The following is a 25,698-nucleotide window of genomic DNA, read 5'->3' as shown; positions in this document are numbered from 1 at the left end:
TTTGTTGCAAGTTGAGTGCAATTGAAGTGTACAAGAGGATGAGGGGGAGGTGTGCAGCTAATTTGTCTGTACTTTTTTTTTTTTTTCTCTGTAGGAACTTACTTCACACATGAAGCCAAAGGGGCGGACGACGCGGCCGACGCCGACACGGCCATCATCAATGCGGAGGGGGGACACAACAACACAGATGAGAAGAAGGAGTACTATATCTAAAGTAGACGGGCCAGGAGAGACGGGTGGGAATGCTGGTGGTGGTGGTGGTGGTGGTGGTGCTGTCGTCGGAGCATTATGTTTAACTTCGATTGGTTACGAGAAGGCTTGGGGGTGGGGAGGGGAGGGCGGGATTTAAAGACGGCGAGAAGAAAGTGGAAAGTAGGACTGGCATGGCCAAGTGGTAAGAAGAGGCGTTGCTGAGTCTCCTATCCGACCCTTCCTGGACTGCTGGGGCCTATTCTGTACAGTTCAATTATTTTACAGACAATTTTGTGCCTTGTTCTATTTCTTTTGTTTATTTTGTTGTTGTTTTTTTCCCCCTTTCACATTCTTGATGGATTGAATTTTTTCTTTTTTTTTCCATGTATTCCACCTGATCCTTTGTTGCTTTTCGCTTTCAGAGGAGATTAAATAGGCCTGGTATTTGTCTATGTGTGCTGCAGCTACCTTTTAGCTCATGTACCCAGATCTGAGGAGCCAGCTCATCCACTTCACACTTCTTTTTATTTTTTATTTTTTTGAGTAATCTCCAGAGTTCAGTGACTGGAACACAGTGTCAACACATTTCTCCCTCCTGGGTCAAAGTCCAACATCTCCCCCGACACATGCAGGTCTGATTCGTTTCAACATATTTCAGCAAAGATTTCACTCACCCCTTACAAGGTCAGGTTTTTGGTGTTGATTACTGATGTAACAGTTGTGATTAATCATGCTCATCATAGAATGTATTTGTTCCTGACAGTGAAGTTGGAGTCAAGTATCATTTCACACCGAACTTCCAAGTGCAACTGGTCCTTTGTTGGTGTCAAGAAAACAGCTGGCGATTAGTAGATGTGAGGTCAGTTTAGTGTTTGATTAGGGTATTGTGGAGTCCAGTCTAAGACATCCCGACAACCGTATTGTGTCATGATATACAGTTAAAAATCAGAGCTACTTATTCTTTTTTTCACAAAGTGTATCATGGTTTTCTGCTGATTGAGAGGACAACAATAGCAGATAACATGTCCATCATCTGCTTTCTTTCATTTTTGATTGTCATCAGCTGAGTATTTGGTTCTGGGAAAAAAAAAATCATAAAGGAATAGTTTGACATTTTAGGAAATACACCTACCTGGTTTCTTGGCCAGCGTAAGGCACTCTCATGTCTCTATGTTAAATATGAAGCTTCACATTCAGCATGCAGACATGAGAGCAGTATTTAACTCACAGCAAAAAGGCAAATAGGTATGTTTGCAAAAAATGTCAAACTACTCTTTTAAAAACATTGTCTGTATCTCAAATGATTTTAATAACTTTATCTTTATTTATCTTATCTTTACAACTTTATTTAACTTTAATCTTCAATGGATGACTGGACCAAAAACACGAAAGAAAACGTTGCTCTAATAATCACAGAGCCAAAAGGACAGAAAAACTTCCTGTCTACTGGTTTTAAGGTCACACTTTGCTTTCAGGGTATAAATCTGGTAAAGCAACTGGTCCTGCTGCATTGATCGTTCAGTTTTATTAAAATGTATTCTTTGTTAGATATTGAAACTACCTGCTGTGTGTGCTGTTGGTTTAAACATGAAATTATTCACATTTTCATGCCACCCACATGGTCAATCCTCGACCAGATAATTCTCAAAGTGTGCATATGTACAGTGAATATTACCTGTATACTGCAAACCCTGAAAGTCCACTGTGCTGAGTGCTCCTTTCTAATTAATACATTTTTTCAGTATTACAGAAAATACAATATATTTACCATTTACTGGAAATCTTCCTTGGACACTGGTTTATTTTATTTTCCAAGGTTTTTATTCTTTAACACTTTGAAAGGAAAAGTTTCAAGGTATGTCCGTGTGAATACCCACAGCAAGTGAAAAATACATTTTCATTGCTTATTTCCTGGCTTAGAAACCCTTTCTACTTTTTTGCCCTTGCCCATACATGAGTAAAAAGACATTCAGTCACTGCAAACATGAATCAGTTATATTTCCTTCCCGTCTGTAAAGACATTTTACCTTTGGGCTGTCTTTGATAACTTGTAAGGCCGAGAGCCCTTACAAGTTATCAAAGACTTGCTTGGAGCTTTAGACTTGGTTAAGGAAAGATCGTTTTCTTGCCATCGTACCACAGCCTCAAACCTTCACAGAGGAGCCGTCCACTGTTACAAATTTGTTTTTTTTTTTGTTTTTTGTTTTGTTTTTTCTCACCAACACAAATCAGAAGACCCTAAGCTTGCAGACAGAGATGCAGTTGTGCACGCCATGTATGCTTCACGCCTCTCACTCTGTCATGGCTAGAAGAGTAAAAACCTCGGTAATTAGCGAGTGATTTCATCGTATTGCCTGAATAAAAAGAAAAAAAAAATCTGTACATGTATTATGAAAAAGGATAACCACTGCCTTAAACCCACCTCTTGATACTTATCATTATAAAGGAAGACTGAAGGACTTAATTTAGTGCCTTCTTTGATTTTGAGGCATATGGTTAGTATCGTACACTATCCTCATGTACACTCTTAAAGTAGATCTTGTATATCTGTCCTTTCTAACTTACAGGGCCAATACTGATACACATTGTCTGTATTCACACACCATAGACTTGCATCACAGTTATGACCTGGAGCATAAAAAAGAAGAATTTTGATGCTTAAAAGAAAAATGTATTTCTTTGTTTACCAGGGTGGTGTGGCAGCTTCCACTGACTAGAATGTCGTACGCCAGGATGTAGTATTTATTGTCTTAATTATTGATTGCGAAACAATTTCAATTTGGTCCGAGTTATTTTCTCTGCTTCACATTTGTTATTTATTCGGATATCTTCAAGGACAAGGCTCAGTAGTATTATCAGAGAGGAACGCAGTAGTAAAAGCTGTAGTAAGCCACAATAAAAGTACATTTTCTGGATTTTAGAGTTTTGGTGTCATGGAAACAGTTAAGTGCATGACAATTTCTATTTTGAGGTTTGATATTTGTCTAAAATGGTTAAAAAGTGCTTTTAATCAAGGCAAACATAAAAAGATTGTCGGAGGCATCGTTCTAGTACAATTTCCGATTTGTTTTAAATACTTGATATTTAGTATGTTTTCACTCTCTCAGGTTCATGAGTGTTAATAGTTGTGTTTTTTTGCATCTCAGGTAGAATGCAAAGTTAAGGCCCCAAGTATATACTGTAGTACCACAGTTATTCAAGAAGTGAAGAAATCACAAGATGTACATGTTTTTTCTCATTTGTACATGTTTATGTGTTCTTAATATGGTGCACTGTTACAGTAAACGTTGAATATTATTTTGCATAGACCTAGTTCACAAAGAAAGAAAGAAAGACAACTAGATTTGTTAAGCAGACGAAAAATATGTACAGTCAATGTCAACAAAATCACAATGATGTTCATGAAACTTCTTCTTCTTCTTCTTCTTCTTCTTCTTCTTCTTCTTCTCCTCCTCCTTCTTCCTCCTCCACCGTAACACTTTGCTTAAACAGTATTGTTTATTTAGTAATTATAGGATGTGACCACAGACAGTCAGTCAAGCAAGCATCTGTTCGCATTCAGTCAATTCATGCATACATTTTCACAGATGAAAAGCTGGTGTATTTACTGTGATATGAAGTTTTATGAATGATCTGTAACATGTCTATTTGGATGAAATTCATATTTAACCTGGGGAGGGAGGAAGAGAGGGGGGGGGGGGGGGGATTTGGTTGTTTTATCTGCCCGAAATGGTTGCTTTTGTTTTTGAATCTTAAATTTCTCTCTGTACCCAGGTGACATTTTTCTTTTGTGTAGTGAAGAGGATGTTTCTCATATGACCATGCATATTTTGTATTGGTTCACACCAACATTTTTACAAAAGAAAAAAAAAAATCAGAAGAGTACTTGTCTTAATAAAAAGATATCAATGTTTAAAGTGCTGTGCTGTTGTGATTCGATCAAAAAAAAAAAAAAAATGAAGAACCCCCCCCCCAACATGGCTTCACTTTGTAGTCCTGTCCTGCAAGGAGACGCAGGCGGCGAAATTTATTAACTTGTATTTGTTGTCATATTCACTCCGCCTGTTCAACGTGCTGAATACATTAGCTGGATTGAACGTGTTCACTTCATCCTGAGCTGCTGATACTTGTCAAACTCCTTAAGAAGAAACATCTTGAGGGGGGAAAAAAAAAATACTGTATCCACGTAGATCCAGTGTGGGTGAGTCGCAGCAGCAGTCTGAGCTCCCATCAGTGACTGATACTTGTGCCGTGGTAGAGGCAAGAAACGTGAGAAACAACACAATGACTGACACTGATGGGCTCAGAGGCCCTTTTTAAGGTTTCCAGCTGAACACGTGAATGTTGATGATTTGACAAATTGACAGGCATTTTGAGGAACAAGAGCTGCTTCATAACCATCAGCTATTCTGTCATCATAATTCTGTCAGTGCTGCCATTTTCCATTACTTTAAGTGATCCATCCAAGGTAAAGGTCAATAACATTATTCAAACTTTAATGGGAGTAGTTTAACCCTAGAAACCAGCCACTTTTCTTTCTTTCCCTTACTCATAAAATCATTGAAATGTAATGTTTCCCACAAGGAATCTTAAATACCTGCCTACTGATATTTTTTTAACTTCATAAATTCTGAGAAAGTACAAATTTTTTTAGGTTAAACTCTTTAAATGAATCCATTCATCCATCCATTTTCTATACCGCTTATCTGTCAGGGTCACGGGTCAATTGCAGGGCCAACACACAAAGACAGACAACCACACACTCTCACACTCAGACCTAGGGGCAATGCAGGTTAGCCAATTAACCTAATGTGCATGTTTTGGTGTTTGGTATTGTGGGAGGAAGCCAGAGTACCCAGAGAAAACCCACACAGGCACAGGGAGAACATGCAAACTCCACATAGAAGGGCCCAGACCGGGATTCGAACCTGGAACCCTCTTGCTATGAGGCGACAGTGCTAATCACTGCACCACCTCACTTAAAGCAGGTGCAAGCATTTGGTGTTCGACTGTACCTCCTGTCAGTGCTTTGTGAGTTCATGAATGTAGAACGGTGATGTTTCAGTTAGATGCTACTAATCCCATTTAAATGTTCAGTTTTAATTTGGAATGACATGTTTAAGTGTAATTAGCACAATGGGGAAATTGAGAGTGAACGAATGTCTGAGCATGGCTTGTTTAGTTGGCTAATTGATTGATTGAGATTGATGGCATGTAGCACTTGGCTTGGCTGAGGTATAATTAAATGATGTGGGAATAAATAGTGAGTGAACAAAGGCAAATGCAACAGGCTCTGTCTGCACACTTATCTCCATCTATGTCACTCCTGTTTAGCACAATCACTAAAGGACTTGCATAATTCTTTTTTACTTATTTATTGGCAGATTTACTTGTTAACAAGAGAACAAATCCCCCTAGTACGGTGCTTTTAAATCACATTTTAAAGCTCAAGGGCTTTTTTCTTATTTGCTCCATCAGAAAATTTAGACAATTTTACATACAAGATAAAAAAAAATAAGCTTCTACCTAAAATTAAAAATGCATGATGACTGCTCACAGAGAAATAGTTGATACAGTGTTTCACAATCATTTTGGCTCACTTTCTGCAACAGAATTTCAATTTGGAAAAAAAAAAAAAAATAAGAAAAAATTGTACTTTGGTCCCATAGCAAACAAAATGAAAACATCTTTATCACACCAGCTGACACACGATGCAGCACATCAAAACATTGTATATGTTTATCACTGAATATTAATCATTGCATTTTAAAAAGCTGTCAGCAAATACTACTGTCAAATGAAAGGGCACACTATTGGGAACATTAATCAGATTTACCATACATATACATGTAGCCTATTTATGTGTATGTATATATATATATCTGGACGTACATATTGATAGAAATGCACATACTGTATACAGTATTTACTGGCAGGATGTACGGATTTCAAAAGCACTTCAAATTCAGTTTCCTTCAGATGAAAGAAAGGCCTTCCTTTTTGAATCTAATACTCGTATTCACGACTGTATTGAGATATTTTACAACATTATGAGAGCATTTCAGCTGTGTATATGGGGAAACTTCTCGAGCTTTTCAGTAGTTTTCATGAGGCTGCTTCAGTTATGCATGTGAGTTTATAATATTTCAGCATGAGAGTGTTTCACTTTTGTATGTGAAAGCATGTCACTAGTATAAGTGTGTTTTGTTGGTTCCAGTATAATACGGGGTTTGGTTTCATGTGCGTTTGTGAGAGGCAAAGTACTTACATATTATGAGTAATTCTGACCAAGTCATGTCCCTAATTTGCACTTTGTACTTCTACCACAAGCTGAGTATATCAATCATTGAATTCATTGCCCATAATAATAATAACTATAATAATAACAACAACAATTTAACCTTTTTGCCATTTATTTATTACCTTTAGCTAATTTCAACCATTTGTCCAACGTAGACCTGTTTTCCCTTTCAGCTGCAGAAATAAAAACCACAGGAGGTTAGCTAGTTAGAAGGCAATAATGTAGAGATTTTATTTACATAATGCATGTATCCTACTGTAAATATAAACAATGCCGTCTAGTGTACAGTATGAATTTTACACTACAGTAAGTCCTGCATACAGAGCAAAACAATGACTGTGACTGTATTTCACTGCATCAGATCTAAGCCTCTGTTCTGTATTCAGGTCACCTCAGACCACTTTCCATCAGCCATGCAAAATACAGCAAGCTAGCCGTCACAGTGACGCTGGGGAGCGTGCAACGTTGCAGTAAACCACAGTTTACGCTAATTTAACAGCCAAAGCATTGCAAAAAAATTGTCAAAGATTAAACAAAATCAATCACAATTATTTTCCTTGTTTTATTTCTTTTATTTACTGCCACACATTTATGTTGTAATGATGCACAACTGGGGGGAGTAAAATCAGGATAAATGCTGTTTGCACTCGGTAAAGCATGCAAAACATATCCTAATGCGAGGAAACTGACTGAGCACATGCAGCAATTTAAAGGTAAGATTTTAGCAAGCCAGTGTTAAGTTCTACACCATGTCAAAACCGAACCAAAACAGCTATAAAACACTGTAAGAGAAGCTGGGTTTAAAAGAAAAAAAAAAGAAAACGGAAAACTAATCCCAATCTGACAAACTCAAACCATGCAGAGTTAAAGAGAAAACATCATCTGACTTCTTTTGGATCTTCAAAGTGTTGGGGGGGTGGGGGGTGGGAAATGCCAAGTCATTTTCCATGAAACAGTTGAGCTAGCGGTTTCAAACAATGATGAAGGACAAGCACCTGAAGCCTGTGATAACCACAACACAATTATCTCCGACTGCTACAGTATGACCCAGAGAAATCTGCATTAATTAAAGCACACACACCCAGCCTGTTAATCCTGTATGAAAGTGTCAGGGAAAAGAGATGTGTGTTTGTGAGGTGATTAACTCCAAACCGAAAGATGCTGTGAACAGCACTATAGGCTCTAATGTCAGTGATGTTGCTGCTTGATGTTTAATACTTAATCAGAGATTGATGTTTACCAGAAGGAGGAAATGTGCTCAAAATTGATGTGGAAGTTTTAGGTGTGATTAATTAGAAAAAGCGATGAAAAACTAGGTTTATCTTATTCCTCTACCCAAAACAAAAAAAAAGGTTAAGTGTTTCAGACAGGAAATCTGTAATTATCTGCTGAGCCGAAGCTTCAAGCAGCATCCTCTGAAGTTTCCTCAACTAAATCTCAAGGTGACTCCTTTCTGCAGAGGCAAAAGGAAAGTTTTCTTTTGCCAAATTTATATTGAAGTTCCTCTTCATACCAGCCAGATACAAAGCAAACTTCCCCCCGTCCTCTCTTCTGTTATCTTTCATTCTGCTACTGTTATCTCTCTATCATATTTAGCATTGTTGATACATGATTAATTTTCATTTAAAGTCGATTTTTAATTTGAAACACTTAGATAGCTGTTCATGATTATCTTTTCAAGATAGCTGTAAAAATGCCATCATTTGGCATTGTTGCACTAAAAGTTTATGTAGTCATCCAGCTTCCTTTCTGATACACCGCAGCACCTCCATGGATGTTTTCTCACTTATGTTTTTGTGTGGTGTGTGTTGTCTTCTGCATATGAAAGTGTTCTATTTTTGTGGAAAAGTCTGTTACAGTCTTTAAAAATGTCTGTACACAGCCTTGAAGTCAAAGGGAGCCTCAGTGAGACGGTGAGTTGCAAGCAGGAACATTGCCACCTCAATAATTTATCACTCTGAGTCTATTTTCACTTATTAAATTAATCAGTTAGGTAATTAAAAGTTACATGTTTTAATTAAATTGGCATTGAATTCAAACACAAGGAAAAAAGGCATCATGGGATGAAGTTCATCAGCTTGAAGGAGCTTGAACTTAATTTCAATTCCATTTTGGAAGATGTGGATAAGTTAAAAAAAAATTATCTCCTTCATGCTTTGTAACCATTACAGTCAGTCTGTTTTGAAATAAGAGTTAGAGATAGTAACACAATGCACTGCCTTAGGTAGACAGAGAGCAGTGACTGAAGAAACAGTCAGTTGATTAAAAGAAAAGGATTTAAGGCTCTCAGCCAAACTGTATTATAGATACAAAAGCTGTAAAACTGTATAACAATTTTCACAGATTTTATAAAGGATAAAACCCAAAAAACAAACACTTAAATAGGCCACTCTGTTTGGTCAAGAGTACATTACAAAAGCATCTGCAAACAAAATGTTTGGCTCGTTTTCAAGGTTATATAACCACTGTTCCTCATAGTACATTAGTCCACATGATCAAATGTTAGACTTTACCAGTAGTCTCACCATGTTAACATTATTAGGCTAATAGGTAGTCAGCATCTAGCTTATTAGTTTTACATAGTGAGCATGTAGTAGGTGGTAGTGAAATGAACACAAGTACTGTTTATTAGTTTGACTTATTTCATTTACTTTATTGTACCGAGCAAACAAAGACGCATTCGAAACATCCATTCTGAGGAAAAGTTGCACTGCAGGCAGATGTGAAGCTCATCTAATAAGTTAAGCTACGAAAATGTAGTTAAATTAGTTTTCATTTCCGCCAGCTGTTGTGGATGCAGGAAAGGCTGGCCAAGTTTAACAGGCTTACATTGTCATGTTTCTTTTCAAATGCATCACAAATAAATAAGCAATGAAAAGAAAGGGGAGTGAAAGAGTGTTTTGCTGCCTTTTCATTATTACTACAAGTAGCTAAAGTTAGCTAGCCACAGAATGGAGAAAACAAATGTTACTGAATGTATGAGTTGGCATCGTCAATCAATCAACACACTTTACACTTTACAACATATGTATGTAAAACCTTAATTTCATGTCTTTCATATTGATTGATAGTGTAAATTAAATACACTAAATATATGTTTTAAAGGTAGTTTAAGCACATGAAATCTAGTTTCCACTTCAGTCAGCCTTCTTTCAGCCTTCTAGATTCAAGATTTAACTTTTGTCTTATTTATGTGATATAATAAACTCAGTTTGGAGCATCAAAATTGTTTCTTCGAATCCATGTAACGCCGGAAAAAGGAAAGAAATAAGGTTTAGCTAGCATCTATTTCACCAGCCAGCCTTAATAAGGTTGAGTGCAGTCACTGTAGTTTGGTTTTACTTTTCATGTTGTGTTTCTTGTCAGAAATGACACACTTATTTGGTATGATGTAACAATAATTATTTTGATGGTAAAATGTCTTAAGTCTAGTTACTGTGTTTTGGCTTTATAAACCAGCACAGATTAAAAAAAACTGGATTAGAAGGTTTGCAGAAAACATACAGAGAACTGTTTGGTATTCATTTCAATTGTTCAGCTGTGCAAAGGATTCAGATTTTTCTTGGTAAAACAACGCTGAGCAGAGCTGTTAGTTTGTCTGTGTGGTCATCTCTCCACATCTACTCTGCGTTTACTTTCACACAACAGTTCAGACTGTACACAGACTGAGTGTAAAGAAACCGCAACCAGACGAGGAAAGCCATCATCTAAAGTATAATTCTTGTGCTATCACTGGGTATTCATTTTAAGACATGAAAGTCTGAGCCTGAGATGTAGTAAGTACCCAGTGTTAGCGTACTCTTACCATGTCATTGTGATGTGAACAAAGGAAAACTGAGCTACTGAAACAAGAAAAATGTGTACAGAAAAGAACAAAAGAGACAAGTTAATGGAAACAAGATGGAACACACTTTTTCTACAATGGTTAATTAATGTTGGGGAACAGTAGTAGTACCAAGAATATTGTGTTATTCATAGAATTTTATTTTAGGCCTTGAGTGATTATAACAAACGTGAAGATGAACAACCTTTTCCAATTATGTTGATAATTACCTTTAAACACATCATTAGGTCCTTCCTGCTCCACATGTTAAAGGCTTGTTTTGCTCAGTCTATATAAAAGAAAATAAAAATAACAATTTTGCTGCATTTATGCATGAAGTTGATCGATGTCTGTATTATTTACCTCTAATTAATAGCAAAAGAGTTTCGTTATTGAAGCTCAGTGAGCCGTCGATGCACTTCTATTAGAGCATTAATTCATCAGATGATTTTTGGAATACAAGCACATTACGAACTTTATTTTTATTTTTCAAATTACGAGGAAAGCATGCAACATAAACAGAGAGGGGAGGTAATGCAATTAGTTAACGTTTAACCATATGACCTAATACATGTGCAAGTGGTTGCTGAGACACCTTAAAAAAAAGATTTTATTTCAAAGACAACATTTCCACCTCCACCCTGAGGCATATTTGATTTAGTCCAATTTAAAAAGGGCATGTCAGAAAGATAAATTATATCCGAGCATGCTTTGTTTCTTAATGCAGAAATTAAATTGAGGTCTTAAATGCATAAATTAAACACTTGTGAAATTACATAAGGAGGAGCCTGAAGCAAGTGGGCCTCTCTGTTCTAGACGGTTAAATGACTGCATGGATGTAATTGCTTTTCTGCTTAGTCAGAAGTTTCCTCCCTAACATATAATTTTCATTGCCTGACTATCTTGTGTGTGGATCTTACCAGTCTGACCACAGGGTCACTGGCCAGCTGTAAATTAGCATGTCCACCTGCAGCAGTGGCACAACATTATCAACGACCTTTGAGTCTGCAAAGCAACTGAGCAAGGGCTTGTTTACTTTGACCTCTCATCTGATGGTTAGGCTACACTAAATCCTCAGTGATGCAGATGGAAGCTTTATTTTTTCAATGGATAAAACCCAGTCCCCCTGTTGCCTGGAACCTATTTAATTTTTTGTCTTTTGTTCCTTTTCCTCATTAGTAATGCTTAATGGTTTTAAATTTTGTTAAATTCAGGATCACTGAACTGTATTCAGCATCATGCCCCAAAATAACAGATGTATCATTTACAAGTAAATGCCCTAAATGGATTCACATGGCTAAAGCTTATTCAACTGGTGGTTACCTTTTGAACCAACTGTAATGCCTTGGATAATTACATTGTGTTTTTCGGGCTATTATTCATTAGTTAAAGGTCAAGGGCATTATTTGCAACACAAACTGAGTCTTGCATTGTATGGGCAAGCAGCACACAGTCATTTAGTTGCTTAGTCACTTTGATATGCATGTGAATGTCAAATTAAAAAACTGAGCCCTAATAGGCGGCCATTACTGCAAGTGAGGAGCCTTTGTGTAAACCTGAGGTCTAATCACTTATTCAATCACTAAGCATTGCGTCCCTGCTCTCCTCCATCGCTCCCTCTGAAAAGCAGCTGATTTTTTATTTCAAAAACCATGGATACACTTGAATAAAATATATTTTTCTGCCCATAGCCAGGGTCTAATTGGTTATCTGAAGTACTAACAAGGTTCTCTTGGTTGCTGTAATTAAATTAGAATCTATTGTCATGTTAACTAGACAATTAAGTGAGCCGTAGATGATCCTTCTCTTATCAGTGGCATCACTACATCTTACGAAAACATACAAGAATGATAGAAAATCTAAAATTCATTGAAGACTATGGCACAAAATGCAGCAGCCTCCTCCTAACTCCATTATCGGAGAGGTGTTAAAAGATAACAGGAACGTGCCTAAAAGTAGAAACTGCCATCTTCTTGTTTAGCTCTTGTGAAATTCATCTCCTAACCGTCAACACTTAGGACAATGTGGCACCGAGTTAGGATGGCAGAGTGCAGATCAGAATTTTCCTCAGTCACATGAACAAGGAAAAGCACCAAAGTTGTTGCTGCTTGTAATAAGATGTGATAGTGCTTTATGTGTTTACCAAAAATTCTTTCAGGCCATTGCAAAGCGTCATTTAAACACAGACATTATTTCTTAATACATAGTCATGAGCCGGGGAAAAAAAGCAACACATATTTAGACTGATGAATTCCAAAATAAACCCCAGCAAGATTCATATCTTTTGGATGAAAGTTTTTCAAAGTAGATGCTTCTACTGCACCATTTTAGTATTTAAATATGCTCTGCACTTCACAGTCAAGATCCATCAAAGAAAAAAACGAGAAAGTGTTCATAAAGTTCCAATAATATTTTGTAATGGAACATTACGCTGTAATGAAGAACCAGAAATGGTTCTTTATGGAGCCACTGAAGTGCTGTGAACCAAAGAAACACAGCTCCTGCCATGTGCTATATTACTAACAGATCTGCAGACTGCAGTCGCAGTAAGAACCATTAAGGATTGAATTATTCCCCCAGAATGTAAAGTGTCTATAATGCACACTTTGGTTAAATTCTGAAGAGTCATCTCCACAAGTGTGCAGGGCAACTATTACCCCTCAGATCACCTGCCCCTGGAGAGGGGACAGTCCTTTCACCTTGCAGCTGCTGGTGTTTGGCACCACACATCCCATCTCCGCATCTGGACGACACCAGATGCTCTTGAATAATTTCTCATACAGGTGAAAGTTCCTTCCCTTTACAGCTGAACCTCAACTTTGTGTGCTGCATTCCTTCCGATTGAGACACATCAAGGCGCGCACACGCAATTTCTGCTCAGACATTTCTCACTTTTAAACCATCACTGCTGCAGGTGAGGTGAAAACGAGGAGGGAGGGACACTGGAGGGCCTTTTTTGTCCACTCATTTCATTTGCCCCCCACTGAAAAATAAGACTTTAACCTGATCTTGAAAGGTAGCGTGTCTCAAATGCATCACAATGTCCAAAAAGCAGAAGGCTGTCTAGCAGGGCAACATTTCTTTCTCTGAAATGCTGAATAATACATGCATATCTTGCTGTGATCCAGCGAATTCAATAGCCTATAGAAAAGGATTGCTCTCAACGTAAACCATTTTGCTAGAGGCCGTTCTCTTTCCTCAGGTCCAGTCTCCCATAAATAATTTGCCTTCAACCTTCACATGCATAAAAATTGCAACTTGTTGGTTATGAGAGAGAACAGTGAGGATGCACTTTGAATGCCAATGCGCCGATGAATAAACAATGGCTCGCTGCTCCAGGAGCAATGCAGGGCTGCCAGGAGACATTGCTTTGAGTCCACAGGCTCTCTTAATGGTTTTTGCTACAGACCAGGCCTTTCAGTCAGCTGTGAATGGGAGGCTGTTTTGATCTGAGGGGGAACACTTTAATAATTTCCAACAAAGCAGCAATTCCCAAGGCACTTTGGACAACCTTGGCCGATTCCCACTGATTATCCTCCAGCCACTCAACGCGCTTAAACCGTGATTGGATGGGCTTTCTATAGTAGGAAGCTTATGTGAGAAATAGCCTCATAGTTGTTTTCAAAGCATTTACAGAGATATCTACAGCTAAGGTCATTTTATACTGTAGTCAACTGGACAGATCTGAATGAATGTATCTACATCAAATCAAGGTGGCTCTAATAATGACCTCCACTAAAACTTCAATAGCAATACAAACAATAAAACAGTCACGATCCTCTGAAATGTTTCTGAACCCATACGAGGTGTCTGAGAAGCAAATCAAGTCTGTGATCTCCCCCAGAATGCAATAGGAGCCTTGTCATTTCCTCAGAGCTACAGTGCCACCTGGTGGTGAGAATAAGCCTCTATTAAACTACAAGTACTCCAACATAGCTCCTCCTGGGGTGTCAGCTAGATGATTAACAGGAAATAAAAAAAAAGGATAAAAAGATACAATAATTGCTTGTTTTTCTGTGTTTTTCCTTATTTTTCTGCTTCTTCTTCTTCTGGTAGAGACTACCTTTTACTTCTCAAGGTCTTAAAAGTACTGAAATGACACACATCTGAGAAGGGGAAATCATTCAAGCGCCTTTATTAGCAGATATTCAAGGTAGCACAGATAACCAGTTTCGCTTGAAGATAATTAACTGGCAATGGTGTAACCCAGAGAGGAATTTAAGAACACTTACTGCTGTTCTGAGAATTCCCAAAGAGAAAACTGATGGTTACCTCTGTGACCCAAACACATGCTGACACATGAAAGGCACAAACTGGAGCTAGATGGGTGCATTTTTGAAAAAAGGTTGTATAAAGCCTTTACAACACTGAGTCAAGTCTGATAAATAACATAACACAAGGCTGTGTGGCTGAAGACTGAAAAGTTTAAAAAATTAGGAGGTGAATTTACCAGACAGATACAAACTGCTCCTTATCTCTATTTGAGGCCAGCTTGTAGGCTGACACATTGTCATTTTCTATAATTATTATCACTGACAAAACACGCAAACTAGTCGTGTCACTCTATGCGTATAACTCTGTTCAATTAAATTGCAATATGCATTATAATTATATTACTTAAAACCATAAGAACCCACAGTGACACAGGTGTCACAAACTTAAAAATGCAGAAAAAAATTGTTATAAACACCCAATGTAACTTATGTGTAACAGTACAGATCTTGGACACCTGGAGGTACTTTTTCCCAAACAGCTTCAGAAATAAGATAATTCTTTATAGATCCCCAAAAGGGAAATTCGATGTGTTACATGTGGTCCATTTGATCCGTTTTATGTACCCCACAATCTTCCTATGAAGAAAAATGGGTCTGGGTTCTTAAGGGTTAATTTGTCAAAAGCAATGACAAATTTTCCAGATGATGTTAAATGCAGACGCAGAATCATCTCCACATAAACTAAAACCTAACAGTGGAGAAACACATCATGGAGTTGAAATTTCATACTGGTTGATTTGGACTTGTTCACCTCAACTGACACATTCAGAGACTGCAAACCTGTGGACATGGATTGTGTGAAGTAAAGAGCATGTTTTTATAAACCATGTGCACAGATGTGTAAATCTAGAATACAGATTTAGACTGTATAAAAATGAGAAGTCGGTAAAGATCTGCAGGGAAGTCTAATTGTGGTTAGCAGCAGCAGGAGGAGGAAAATCCTGAACGTGTCTTCATGAACACTAAATAATGAATGAATGAATGACTAAATAAATAATCTCTGTTTTAATTCATAATTAGTTGTCAGGACTCCTGTATGTGTAATGTGTAATATTGGAGTTAAAGCAAAGATTTGCTTGATAAACAACTTTTCAGGTTCCAGTCTTTCTGGCTTTAAAAAGTGACCACCCAAGCACTTAGAAGTCCCAGATCTCTGACCAATCACTGTGAATGAGTTGCATTGTGGGTAGAGTAGGCGCAAGATGGAGTAAAACCTCAACAGTTCAGCTGCATATTTTTGTAAATGTAAATTGTCTACTTTTTGGTAAGCGGCTGTGTTTTATTTTAACCAGTGAAACTAGAGAAAAATGGGAGCTACTGCTCCAATTATCTCCTCTAAAATACACTAAACACAAAACAGTTCAACAAACTAAGATCATTGATATAGTATATCTTTATTTTTTTTTTAAGACTCTCACTAAAATAACGCATTTAACATGTCTTAACAGAATATCCTCATCTACATGATCTGAAATAGCATCTTCAATGAATAAAACAACCTCATAATTTATGTAAAACACCACATTGTTAAAAGTTCCCTAAAAGAGGAAAGAAAAATTCATTTTTGTGACAAAACCACAATGCCATACAAAATACACTTTTTCACCTAACTGAATGAGCTCATTTGCATTGACTGTATGTATAGCATATTTTGCCACAGTAGCTTTGACCTTAACAGAAATTGTGGTTGTTATTTTAAGAATGCATTATACAATGTGTGATAATGAAGAAAAAAGCCAAAAGTCAGAAACTGTGAGGTTATCCATTTTATACCCCAAAAGTGCTAATTTAATATTTAACGATGATTCAAAGCAAGCCGTTTTGTAGAGAAAAAATATATACTGTATATCAAGAGGCTTCATGTACACCACGTTAAGACAATGTGTTTCAGACACAGTTATTCTCAAAAGTGCTTGTTGAAGTCTGAGCAGACTAGAATAGAAAACAAAATGTACAGTACATTGGCCACATGTTAGCTGTGTGTTATTTATACAAATATAATACATTTAAAATGAATGTTATTTTGTACACATTCCTATACTTAAGTCATATTAACAAAACCAGTTACTTTAGCTTTTCATCTCTTGTTTAGACATTAAATAAAATATATAAGCCACCATTTTCTCCAACATGCCTCTCTTACTGTTTCAAACCTCTAAATTTAAGACAATATCTGCATATGATTCACTTGTTCCCTTTGAGCTCCCTCAAAAGCCACTGCAACGTATGAAGCTAACAGTGAAGGCGACAGAAGGATCCCCAGCAGCAGCCTCACTTCACACTTTTTAGCAGCTCCTGAAGGTTAAAACGAACACGCTTTCAACACAACAGTCTGTTGGTCTGGCAGAGGATAAAGTGCTGTTCTCCTTTGGCCCCGATGTGGAATCAGATAAAACCAGTGGTCAGAATCACTCGTACACCCCGGCCTCTGATCTCGGTGCAGCGTGATAAAAAGCCTCATGACCCAGAGCCTTGGACAGCAGTCTGTGCCCGAGGGGAGACATGCAACCCTGGCCAGGCAAATATCCGGCCGCGGCTTTACCAGATCTTGTGGGTTTAAGTTTGGGCAGCGCATAATACCCCTCCATGTGGTCATATTGTGTGGGCCTGACTTTAGTGCTCTGAGTCCTTCTGTTGGGCTGAGTGGAAAAGGATCCCAGATGTTCAGGATCCAGAGGGGATTTGGAATGCTGATGGTAGTGGTGACGATTTTCTCTGGTGCTCTGTGATCTCCCCGGTCTCCGAAGGATGCCGGGTTTCACAGCACCAGAGTAGCTGTTGACAGCACTGGTCATTAATCGATCCTGGTCATGACCCCGCGTATGGCTTCTGTTATTGTGCTCCACGTTCTTGAGGTTGGGACAGGCCCTTTCTGGAAGCGAGGGGACTTTGCGAAGTGGTGGCTGCTGCCTGATCTGAATCCGCCTCGATGATCCTGGCTCAACATTCAGCCGGTGACTATACTGCTGCTTGGTGACCTCAGGGTCGGCCTGTTGAGACCTCAGGGATGTTGGTGACGTACCTAACACAGAATTTAGATTTTCTGTTCTGTTGCTGGACAGAAGGCAGCCGTTTCCAGGGTCTGACTTGCTTCTTGTGTGCATTATGTCTCTGTTTCTTGTGTCAGTTGCCGAGTCCGGGCTCTCGGGAGGAAACGCAGCTGGACATGTATTTTTATGTCTGGACTTACTCTCCTGCTTGACTGGTTGATATATGACTCTTTCAAAAACTTCTGAGTCTCTAGCCTGGTAAACAACAGTGTCCCTGCTTTCTATGTAGAGCTCCCTGTTCACAGGAGGGATGCGGCGTGGAGAGTAGTTGTAGTAATCTGATTGTCCACCATCCCTTGTGGAACGCATGGTGTACGACTGACTGTGTCGGATCCCACTTTCCTGGCAGGGCTCTACATAATAGCAGGAACCATCTACTGGGTTCACATCAGAATACGGGCTGTAACGATAGTCAGCACGTGGGTTGTCATAGTGTGGTCGAACAGGCTGGATGCCCGTCTGAACCAGCCTTTGATAGGGCACTTCCTGGCTTGACGTTTGCTCGACATAAAACATGGTGTCAGGGGGCAGGATTTCTGTGCCTGCCAGCTCGTAGTGACTAATCTGAGGGGCATGGAAGGAGCGAGCCCTACGGATGGCTGGGTGGCCGACTAGTCTGTCTTCTGACCTTTGCCACGGGCTTTGTTGCCTGTGGCAGCCACTGATAAGGTGCTCATCTCTATGGTAGCGTCTGCACTGAGGTGACAAAGGGTGCCTTAACCCTAAAGTGCTGTAGCGGCTTTCAGAGGATTGCCTGTACATACTCTTTGGCCTCACAAGGTGATGTGGCAGAGCATCGGGCCGAGGGCAGTGAGGTGCAGGCATTCTTCCTGTTTGAATTGGCCAATGCCGATGACGATGATGATGATTACTATAGACATTCTCAACCAGGCCTACAGGTCTGTCCTCATCCGGGCTGTAGTGATGACTGGAGGAGGGCTGTAATGGACGTGGAAGGACCTCTTCGACTGAGGCAGGCATGGAGGCCTCTGCCAGAACAGCACGGAAATTAAATATATTGATAGAGTCAGTGTTCACATACACAGGAGAGGTTGACGGGCTCTGAGAGGAGCACACAGGCTGGGTGGGTGTTGAAACGCCAATGCTCTGACACGTGGGTTCTGCTTGTGTGACATCTCTAAGCTCTTTTTCCTCTCTGCGGTTGCTCCTCTCAGCACTGCCTTCATCCAAGCTCCCCGACCCGAGCGGGCTGACATTAGGTGTGAAATTGTACACGCTTTCCTGTCCATCGGTGACCTGCAACGGCTCTGTGCTGAGGTGGGCAGGTAGGAAATGGGTATCAGGGTAATGGGTAACAGGATGAGGGCAGCAGTGGCTCTCCACTGGGTCAGCTACTGATGTCTGCCACTGGGAAACAGACGAAACATGAGGGCCACAGTACTCCTGGGGGTACACTTTAAGATCAAGAACAGAGGGTCGGGGTGGTCTGTCCAGGCCGGGAGCAGCTTCTTCTCTTTGGAGAGGGTGTGATGGGATGTTGTTTTTTCTCTGTGAGACACTGCTGGCCTTCTGGGCAGATTCAGCCAGAGCCAAAGCCAACTTGCGTGCAGCACTCGTCAGGGGAGGGTGAGGAGGGAGAACAGACACTGAACTCATAAGTCTATCTGTTCCTGGGGAGGGATAAGACAAACAACGCTACAGTATGACAGGACAAACAAAGCTATGGTAAGACATGATGGGACAAGACACAAAAGCTTTCATAAGAAACTACATAAAGCCTTATTATTTAAATAGATACTATCTATGTCCAATAAATGTTACGCATGATGTTAAAGTGGTACTGACCTGGATCAGGCAGGTTCTGGGCGGACTGACTGAGGTCAGTCAAGGCTGATGCCTGGCTTGCTGAGCTGAGTGGACTGCAGTGTTGGTAGGGCACTTTCGCCGCCTTTCCATCTGCCAATGGAGCTTCACATTGTTCCACTGGGGGAGAAGAAGAAGGAAGAGGTGGAGGAGAGGCTGACGTATTCTGAACATCTACTTGAGTCTTAAAAGATTTCTTCCTGAGTTTAGGAGAGAGTGGCTTAGAGGTAACCTTCTTCCCACCTTTACTGAGAAGCGGGCTAATATCTGGAGACTGAGAGCAGCTAATATTGTTGTTAGGAGAAGAGATGGGCTCTGATTCACTCGAACACCCCGCGCTCTTCCTCCATTTATTCCCATCTTTGTTGCGTTGCAGCCCAGGCGTCGCTGAAGGCGGGCTGCACTGAAAAGACATGGGGTCAAAGTCCAAACTAGAGATGCCCGCAGCTGGTGGACAAAGATCGAGATCGTCCTCCTGGTGCGGAGGTGAAATATATGCTGGAGTGCGGACACGATCGGCACCACTACGACTGTCATTCAGTGGGTGAGTTCTGTGGTTGTCTATACTTCTGGTGTTGCGCAAGTCATCTCTACAGACAGCAGAAATGGCCTCACTGGTTGAACGAGGTCTGCGGGTGCAGTAACTCGGAGGTTCGCCTGGGATGAAAATAAACACATGTGTAGTTAAGAGGAGACTTAGAAAATGTAGATAACATAAACCCGTGGGAGCCAACCGTATTGTGCAAAATGCCTGATTTTAGTGAACAATTACCTTCCACATTATGCAAAGAGGTGAGAGATTCCTCACTTTTGGTAGAGCGCAAGGTGCCGCTATCTCCTCTTCCTCCTGCAAATGTTGTCAGTGCAAATTATTTTTTGCAATAAAATGAATCCTCATCAGTTCTAAAAAGAGAAACAGAAGCTACATGTTCTGGCTGTGTAACAGCAGCAGTGATCTGACCTGGCAGTGCAATGCTCTTTATCTCGTTAGGCTCGCTGGGGTGTCGCTTCAGTTTACGTTTAGATACAGACTGGGACTTGCCCAGGTGGAAAAAGGAGAGCCAGTTCCCCACAGGAGACTTCTTAGATTTAGCAGGGGGCCGCTTGCTGCTACAACACAGAAACAAATGATCTTCAATACTCCCGGTTTCATCTAACAAAAGTTCCAGTTATCTTACACAGGCAGAAACAAACACATTGAAAAAAATGGCAAAAAAAAAATATAAAACATCAGGGCACCAACTAACTTATTTTCATGATATTTTAATATGATTAATTGTTTAGTGATCAAAATGTCTATTCCTCAGGTTTCAAGACATCTTTAAATGCTGTGTACAAACACAAAGGTACTCAGTGAAACTCCCAGTGCAGCAAATCCCCATGTGACAAACTTTAAAAGTCTCAAATATTTGGGACTGTATATCAATTTTTGATTAGCAAATAACATGAATTACTTTCAGACTACGAAAACTGTCTTAACTATTTACAAATTAGTTGATCAACTAAATGTTTCAGCACTACAAAACATGAAAATATCACACACAGTAAAAGCAAAATGGCTGGGTAACTCAAATCACAAATGATGACACACTAACTCATGCTCCTGAAGAAGAAGAGAATAAATAAAAAGGACTGGTCAGGCAGTCCTTAAACTACCTCTCCATCGGGAGTTCGATGACTGTGTGGAACTTGCCGAGCAGAGCTCCGGGTCCCTCCCCAACCTCGATGTAGTCGCTGTGGGTGAGGCAGGGAGTGGTGGCAGGGGAGCCCAGCTGTGCCTGAGTGCGAGCCTGGGCCTCCTCCAGAGACAATAACTTTGTGGATGGGGAGCAGACCAGCAGAGACTTAGGTCTGGATAAGGTGTTGTTACCTAAATGTGAATTGGTTACAGTGTGTTAGAGACGCATGTAGACTCAGCAGCGACGCCTCATTGTTGTTTTGCTTCTACTTTGACCCACCTGTGCTTTCCCGTATTATGGAATTGAGTTTAGGGCTGAAGAGAGCCTCAGTGTTGTTGAGTATGAACTCCACCACCACCGACTGGATACGCACCTCCATGAACGCCGCTGTGCCACTAAAACAGGCTGACTCGATCTGTCTGGATCTGAAACACAGTACAGCACAACCTATTTCACAGCACTGGACCACTGAGACATGCCCCAGTTCACTGTCACAGAAACAGTAGAGGGAAGCAAGTCTGGCGTTTAAACAGTTCCAGTTTAACACTTTGCATGGAGCCATCTAGAACAGGGGTGGGCAAACTACGGCCGGCGGGACACATCCGGCCCGCCAAAGACTGGTACAGAATTGCCTAAATCAAATCATATCATAATTGTGACTGCATTCATTTGACCTTGTCCTGTAATGCCAGGCGTTCCACCAGGTGGCGCATTAGGCGTGGTGATACATTGGCTTGATTTTGCAGAGCCAGGGCTACTCTCTGTTAATAGGGCTCAAAAGGGCGCGTGATATTGCAATGCATTGTGGGCTGCGGGCGCCATTTTTGTGGTTTTTTGTTTACATCACTTCGCGTTAGATATGGTGCTACGAGAGAGAGAGACACACCATGAAAAAATGGACCTTACAAAAGAGAAAGGCTATGGACCGTACCAAGACAAACTGGACCTTGTCCCAAGACAAACTGGACCCTGTCCCAAAGGCTCGGTACCTCGAAAAAAATAATAAAATTGGTGGAGTCGACCCATATGAGAACGTGCAGTGATATTTATCTGGGTTTGCACGTTGTATTTTCATTTGTTACCTCATTTGCAGTGTTCTGTATCTGTTGGCACACAGTCTTTTGCTGTTGGCACCTTATTTGCACCGTTACTGGAACTTTAACACCGTCACTGCACTGCACAAGAATGTTTGTAATAAACTGAAAAGACTTACACTGAAAAAACAACAAGTGTTCAGACATTATTGCTTGAGTAAATAGCATGATCTCACAGAGGACTACTTAAGACTCAATTAAAGTAGCTGGAATATAGTTTCATATATTGCTAGTGAACTACAATATTTCTTATCACCATCAGGCATGGTTTTATTAACTTTCTTTGTAAAGCGCAGGCCTGGTGTTTGTCGCCATATGAGCAAGCAACAGGTGAGGAGATTTTCCTGTGCCTAACATATCAATGACATGTTAAGGATAAATAGGAATAAGCAGAGGAAGATTAACAGCCATTCATGTTATTTTCAGAAAAACACCACCAACACCAGTGTCCAAATGCCGTGAACACACCAACATGTGTCAGGTGATTGCGTTGAAAGTGATCTTTGGTCGTCTCACGGCTGCTACCCAGGCCATCTGGCGTCTCTCCGTTAGCTAACAGCTCCGAGGTCCTTGGCTTTGCTTCCACGCTGGAAATGAGAAAAATCTCACCCGATAGTTTTGTTTTTAACCGCGGCGATCATGTGAACGATTGTGGCAGTTAACGACACAGCACGTTTGCACCACGTTTTAAACTTGTTAAAACAAAACAACGGACCACAATAGCAGCGTCACGCACGCAGCCGGCGTAAACAGTTTTCAGTTGCCGGCAAAGCCCACAATGCATTGCGGTTTCCTCACTCCGTTACGTCAGCCTTTCGAGCTCTATACTCTGCCACCGGTCTGAGCCCATCTGTAACAACGAGTGGGCCAAAGAAAAGTAGTCGACAGTGAGTGCAGAGTGTTTAAGAAGGAATGGACAACCAAATATTTTTTTCACTCAAGTCCGGTGAAAGGTTGTATGTCTTATTTGCCAAGGAACTGCTAAGGTTTTAAAGGAGTATAACATCAGCCGTCACTTTTCCACCAAGCATGCTAATTACGCTAACAACCAGCCAACGCAAGAACGGACGGCTACCGCTGAGAGCAGCTAGTTTGCAGGCTCGGCGAAACACCTTTATCTGACAAACTGTCATTATTCTGCCTTCCATAAGAAGTCATGCATTATATTGACTCTGACTTAGTTTAATTTAGCTGATTTAGCTTAGGAAATACTGCCACCGTGTGGGCGTTATGCGCAACTGCGCTAACTGCGTAAGTTAAGCTTCCTGTTTAGTTTCCTACTCTTGTATTCAGTGAATAGAGTTTCATTGCTGCATTTACGTTCGACATACACACTGGAGCCTTGGACATTATTTGTCTGTAAGTAGATATTTTGTGTTAGCTTGTGATATAAGGTGGAACTACACTGATTTTGACTGGATTACGTTAGTTTTTCTGGCTCTAGATGTAATGATTGTTATTCATGTTTAGCGGCTAGTCATGCTAGCTCTCGTCACGAGCTCTGTCAATAGCATTTCTGTTGAATGTAACACACATTTATTACGTGGAATTTATGTATCTTTATTTCTGTATTTTGTTGCAGTTTTACAAAAAGTATACAAGTGAATGTACGAGTGACTGAAGATCAGTAAAAACAAGAAAAGAGCGCCTTGTTGATTTATTGGGATCTCGACCATTCATTTACATGTTAGCTAGCTGTCTAGTTCTGCAAGCAGACTGGAACGCAGTGCGAGGGCAGCATAGTCATCCAAGAATCAAGCACGAAGGCAAGTTATTTGCTGGCATTCAAATTAGCAAAGACCAGCCACCCAAGAGTGCATGGTAGAGACAGCAGGTATCTTGTGTCCTGAGAGCAAGAAAAATTAGCTTATCGCGCAGGACAGTGAGCCGCCATGTCGAGCTAATTGACGAAGATTTAGTGAGCAAGTTAAACAAAAAAGCGGAGTCATTTACGTTATATTCATTGGCACAAAGGACACCGCCCAGCTTTTAATTTTTATCAGAGGGATTAATGCCAGTTTTGAGGTGACGGAAGAGTTTTTGGCCATGGACTTGAATGAATGAGTGTCGGGGGTCACTGAGAGGCACAAGCTACCTTGGAGTGCGCTTGCCAATGTTACCACAGATGGATCGCCAAATCTGACTGGAAGAAACTATGGGCTGCTCAAAAGAATCCAGGAGAGGGCGAAAGAGGACTTCAGCATCGTCAGTTTATTAAGTTTCTTGAAGAATCTGACGTTGATTACCAGGACTTACACCTGATTAAGTTTGGGGAAAATATGTCAACGAGTGTGGGAGCTCAAACTGGAGATTACCTCATCAGAATCAGGATCAGAATTGACTTTATTGCCATGTAAGTGAAGAGGTTTCACATTACTAGGAATTTGTCTTGGTGATTGGTGCATACATAGCACGTAACGAGTAACATATAATAGTAGAATAAAATAGAATAAGGTAAAACAAAATAAAATAAGTAAAATAAATATGGTTTTGGAGGTAGTCCAAAAGTGAGGTAGTGCAGGGTGGAAGTATAGTGCAAGTAGGTGAGGTAAACAGTGCAAATGAACAGCAGGTGGATAATGACATGAGCAGAAATCAGTGCCTGTACTGAAGTAACTGAAGTGCATGTTAGTCAGTTGGTGTTCAACAGTCCAACAGCAGAGGGGAAGAAACTGTTCTTGTGGCGTGAGGTTTCGGTCCGAATGGACCGTAACCTCCTGCCTGAAGGGAGTTTTTCAAAGAGATTTTTGGAGCTACTAGACAAAGCTGACAATTTCCCTGAGCTGACTGACAAAGATTGGCTTTGTGATTTAGCTTTCACTGTGGACATACTGACGCACATGAATGAGCTGAATGTGAAGCTCCGAGGGAAACACCAGTTTGTGCATGAAATGTTCGCAAACGTCAGAGCCTTCAAAACCAAGCTAGTTTTATTTTGAAAGCAAATGTCAAATGAGTCATTCGCCCCTGATCTAGAATGATCAAGTCAAAGCTCACCTGAGGAGGTTTGGCGCCCAGACAATAGCCAGGTTTTTAGTGTGCATGTTAGTGATGGAGCTGAAGGTGGCCAGGTGGGACAGGTGTCTCATGAGGTACTCCAGAGTCCTGCGGGTAAAGACAGACAAAGATTCAGGATCTGTTTAATCTGCTAATATGTAAAATCCTGAGTCACAGAAGAGGATCATATGCTTATTTTAACACTGTTATCCTCACTGCTACCAGCAGGTGGAGTCAGAACAGTCACAGAACTGGTAAATTCAGGGCATCCAGTCACGAGCAGGATTAATATTTCTTTCCACAGACCTAATTTAAAATGCCTGACGTGCAGCATTAATGTTATTCTGCACTCATAAGTGATCAGACCGCCATTTTTAGAAGACTTTCACATCGCAGAGCTGGATTTTCTATGCAGGTGTGACAGTATTAAAAGAAACATTTTTTGGTGCCACATCATCTTTACA

General features: G+C 40.3%; 2 protein-coding genes across 5 annotated transcripts in view; one reads left to right on the top strand and one right to left on the bottom strand.

Annotated features, from left to right (window-relative positions):
• Positions 1 to 4,109, top strand: part of cadm1b (cell adhesion molecule 1b) — a 132,628-nt gene extending 128,519 nt beyond the window's left edge. For all 3 annotated transcript variants that reach the window (XM_046389407.1, XM_046389408.1, XM_046389406.1), the window contains one exon: positions 95 to 4,109. In XM_046389407.1, coding sequence (XP_046245363.1) covers positions 95 to 213 — 119 coding nt within the window. In that variant the 3' untranslated portion in view covers positions 214 to 4,109. The remainder of the gene's footprint in view (positions 1 to 94) is intronic.
• Positions 4,110 to 15,965: 11,856 nt separating this feature from the next.
• The window catches only part of arhgap32a (Rho GTPase activating protein 32a), a 28,380-nt gene continuing 18,647 nt past the window's right edge, over positions 15,966 to 25,698 (bottom strand). Inside the window, exons 16-22 of one of the 2 annotated variants that reach the window (XM_046389402.1) lie at positions 25,235 to 25,342; positions 21,423 to 21,568; positions 21,121 to 21,334; positions 20,426 to 20,571; positions 20,237 to 20,311; positions 19,447 to 20,121; positions 15,966 to 19,271 (exon numbers count right to left, since the gene is read on the bottom strand). In XM_046389402.1, the coding sequence (XP_046245358.1) occupies positions 16,999 to 19,271; positions 19,447 to 20,121; positions 20,237 to 20,311; positions 20,426 to 20,571; positions 21,121 to 21,334; positions 21,423 to 21,568; positions 25,235 to 25,342 (3,637 nt within the window). In that variant the 3' untranslated portion in view covers positions 15,966 to 16,998. Of the gene's footprint in view, positions 19,272 to 19,446; positions 20,122 to 20,236; positions 20,312 to 20,425; positions 20,575 to 21,120; positions 21,335 to 21,422; positions 21,569 to 25,234; positions 25,343 to 25,698 lie in introns of both variants that reach the window. The other variant, XM_046389401.1, reaches the window with a different exon arrangement.

The sequence above is a fragment of the Scatophagus argus genome, chromosome 5 (genome assembly GCF_020382885.2).
Source record: "Scatophagus argus isolate fScaArg1 chromosome 5, fScaArg1.pri, whole genome shotgun sequence".
Classification (NCBI taxonomy): Eukaryota; Metazoa; Chordata; class Actinopteri; family Scatophagidae; genus Scatophagus; species Scatophagus argus.
The sequence above is the reverse complement of the archived record's forward strand: the minus strand, read 5'-3'. Positions and strand labels throughout refer to the sequence as shown.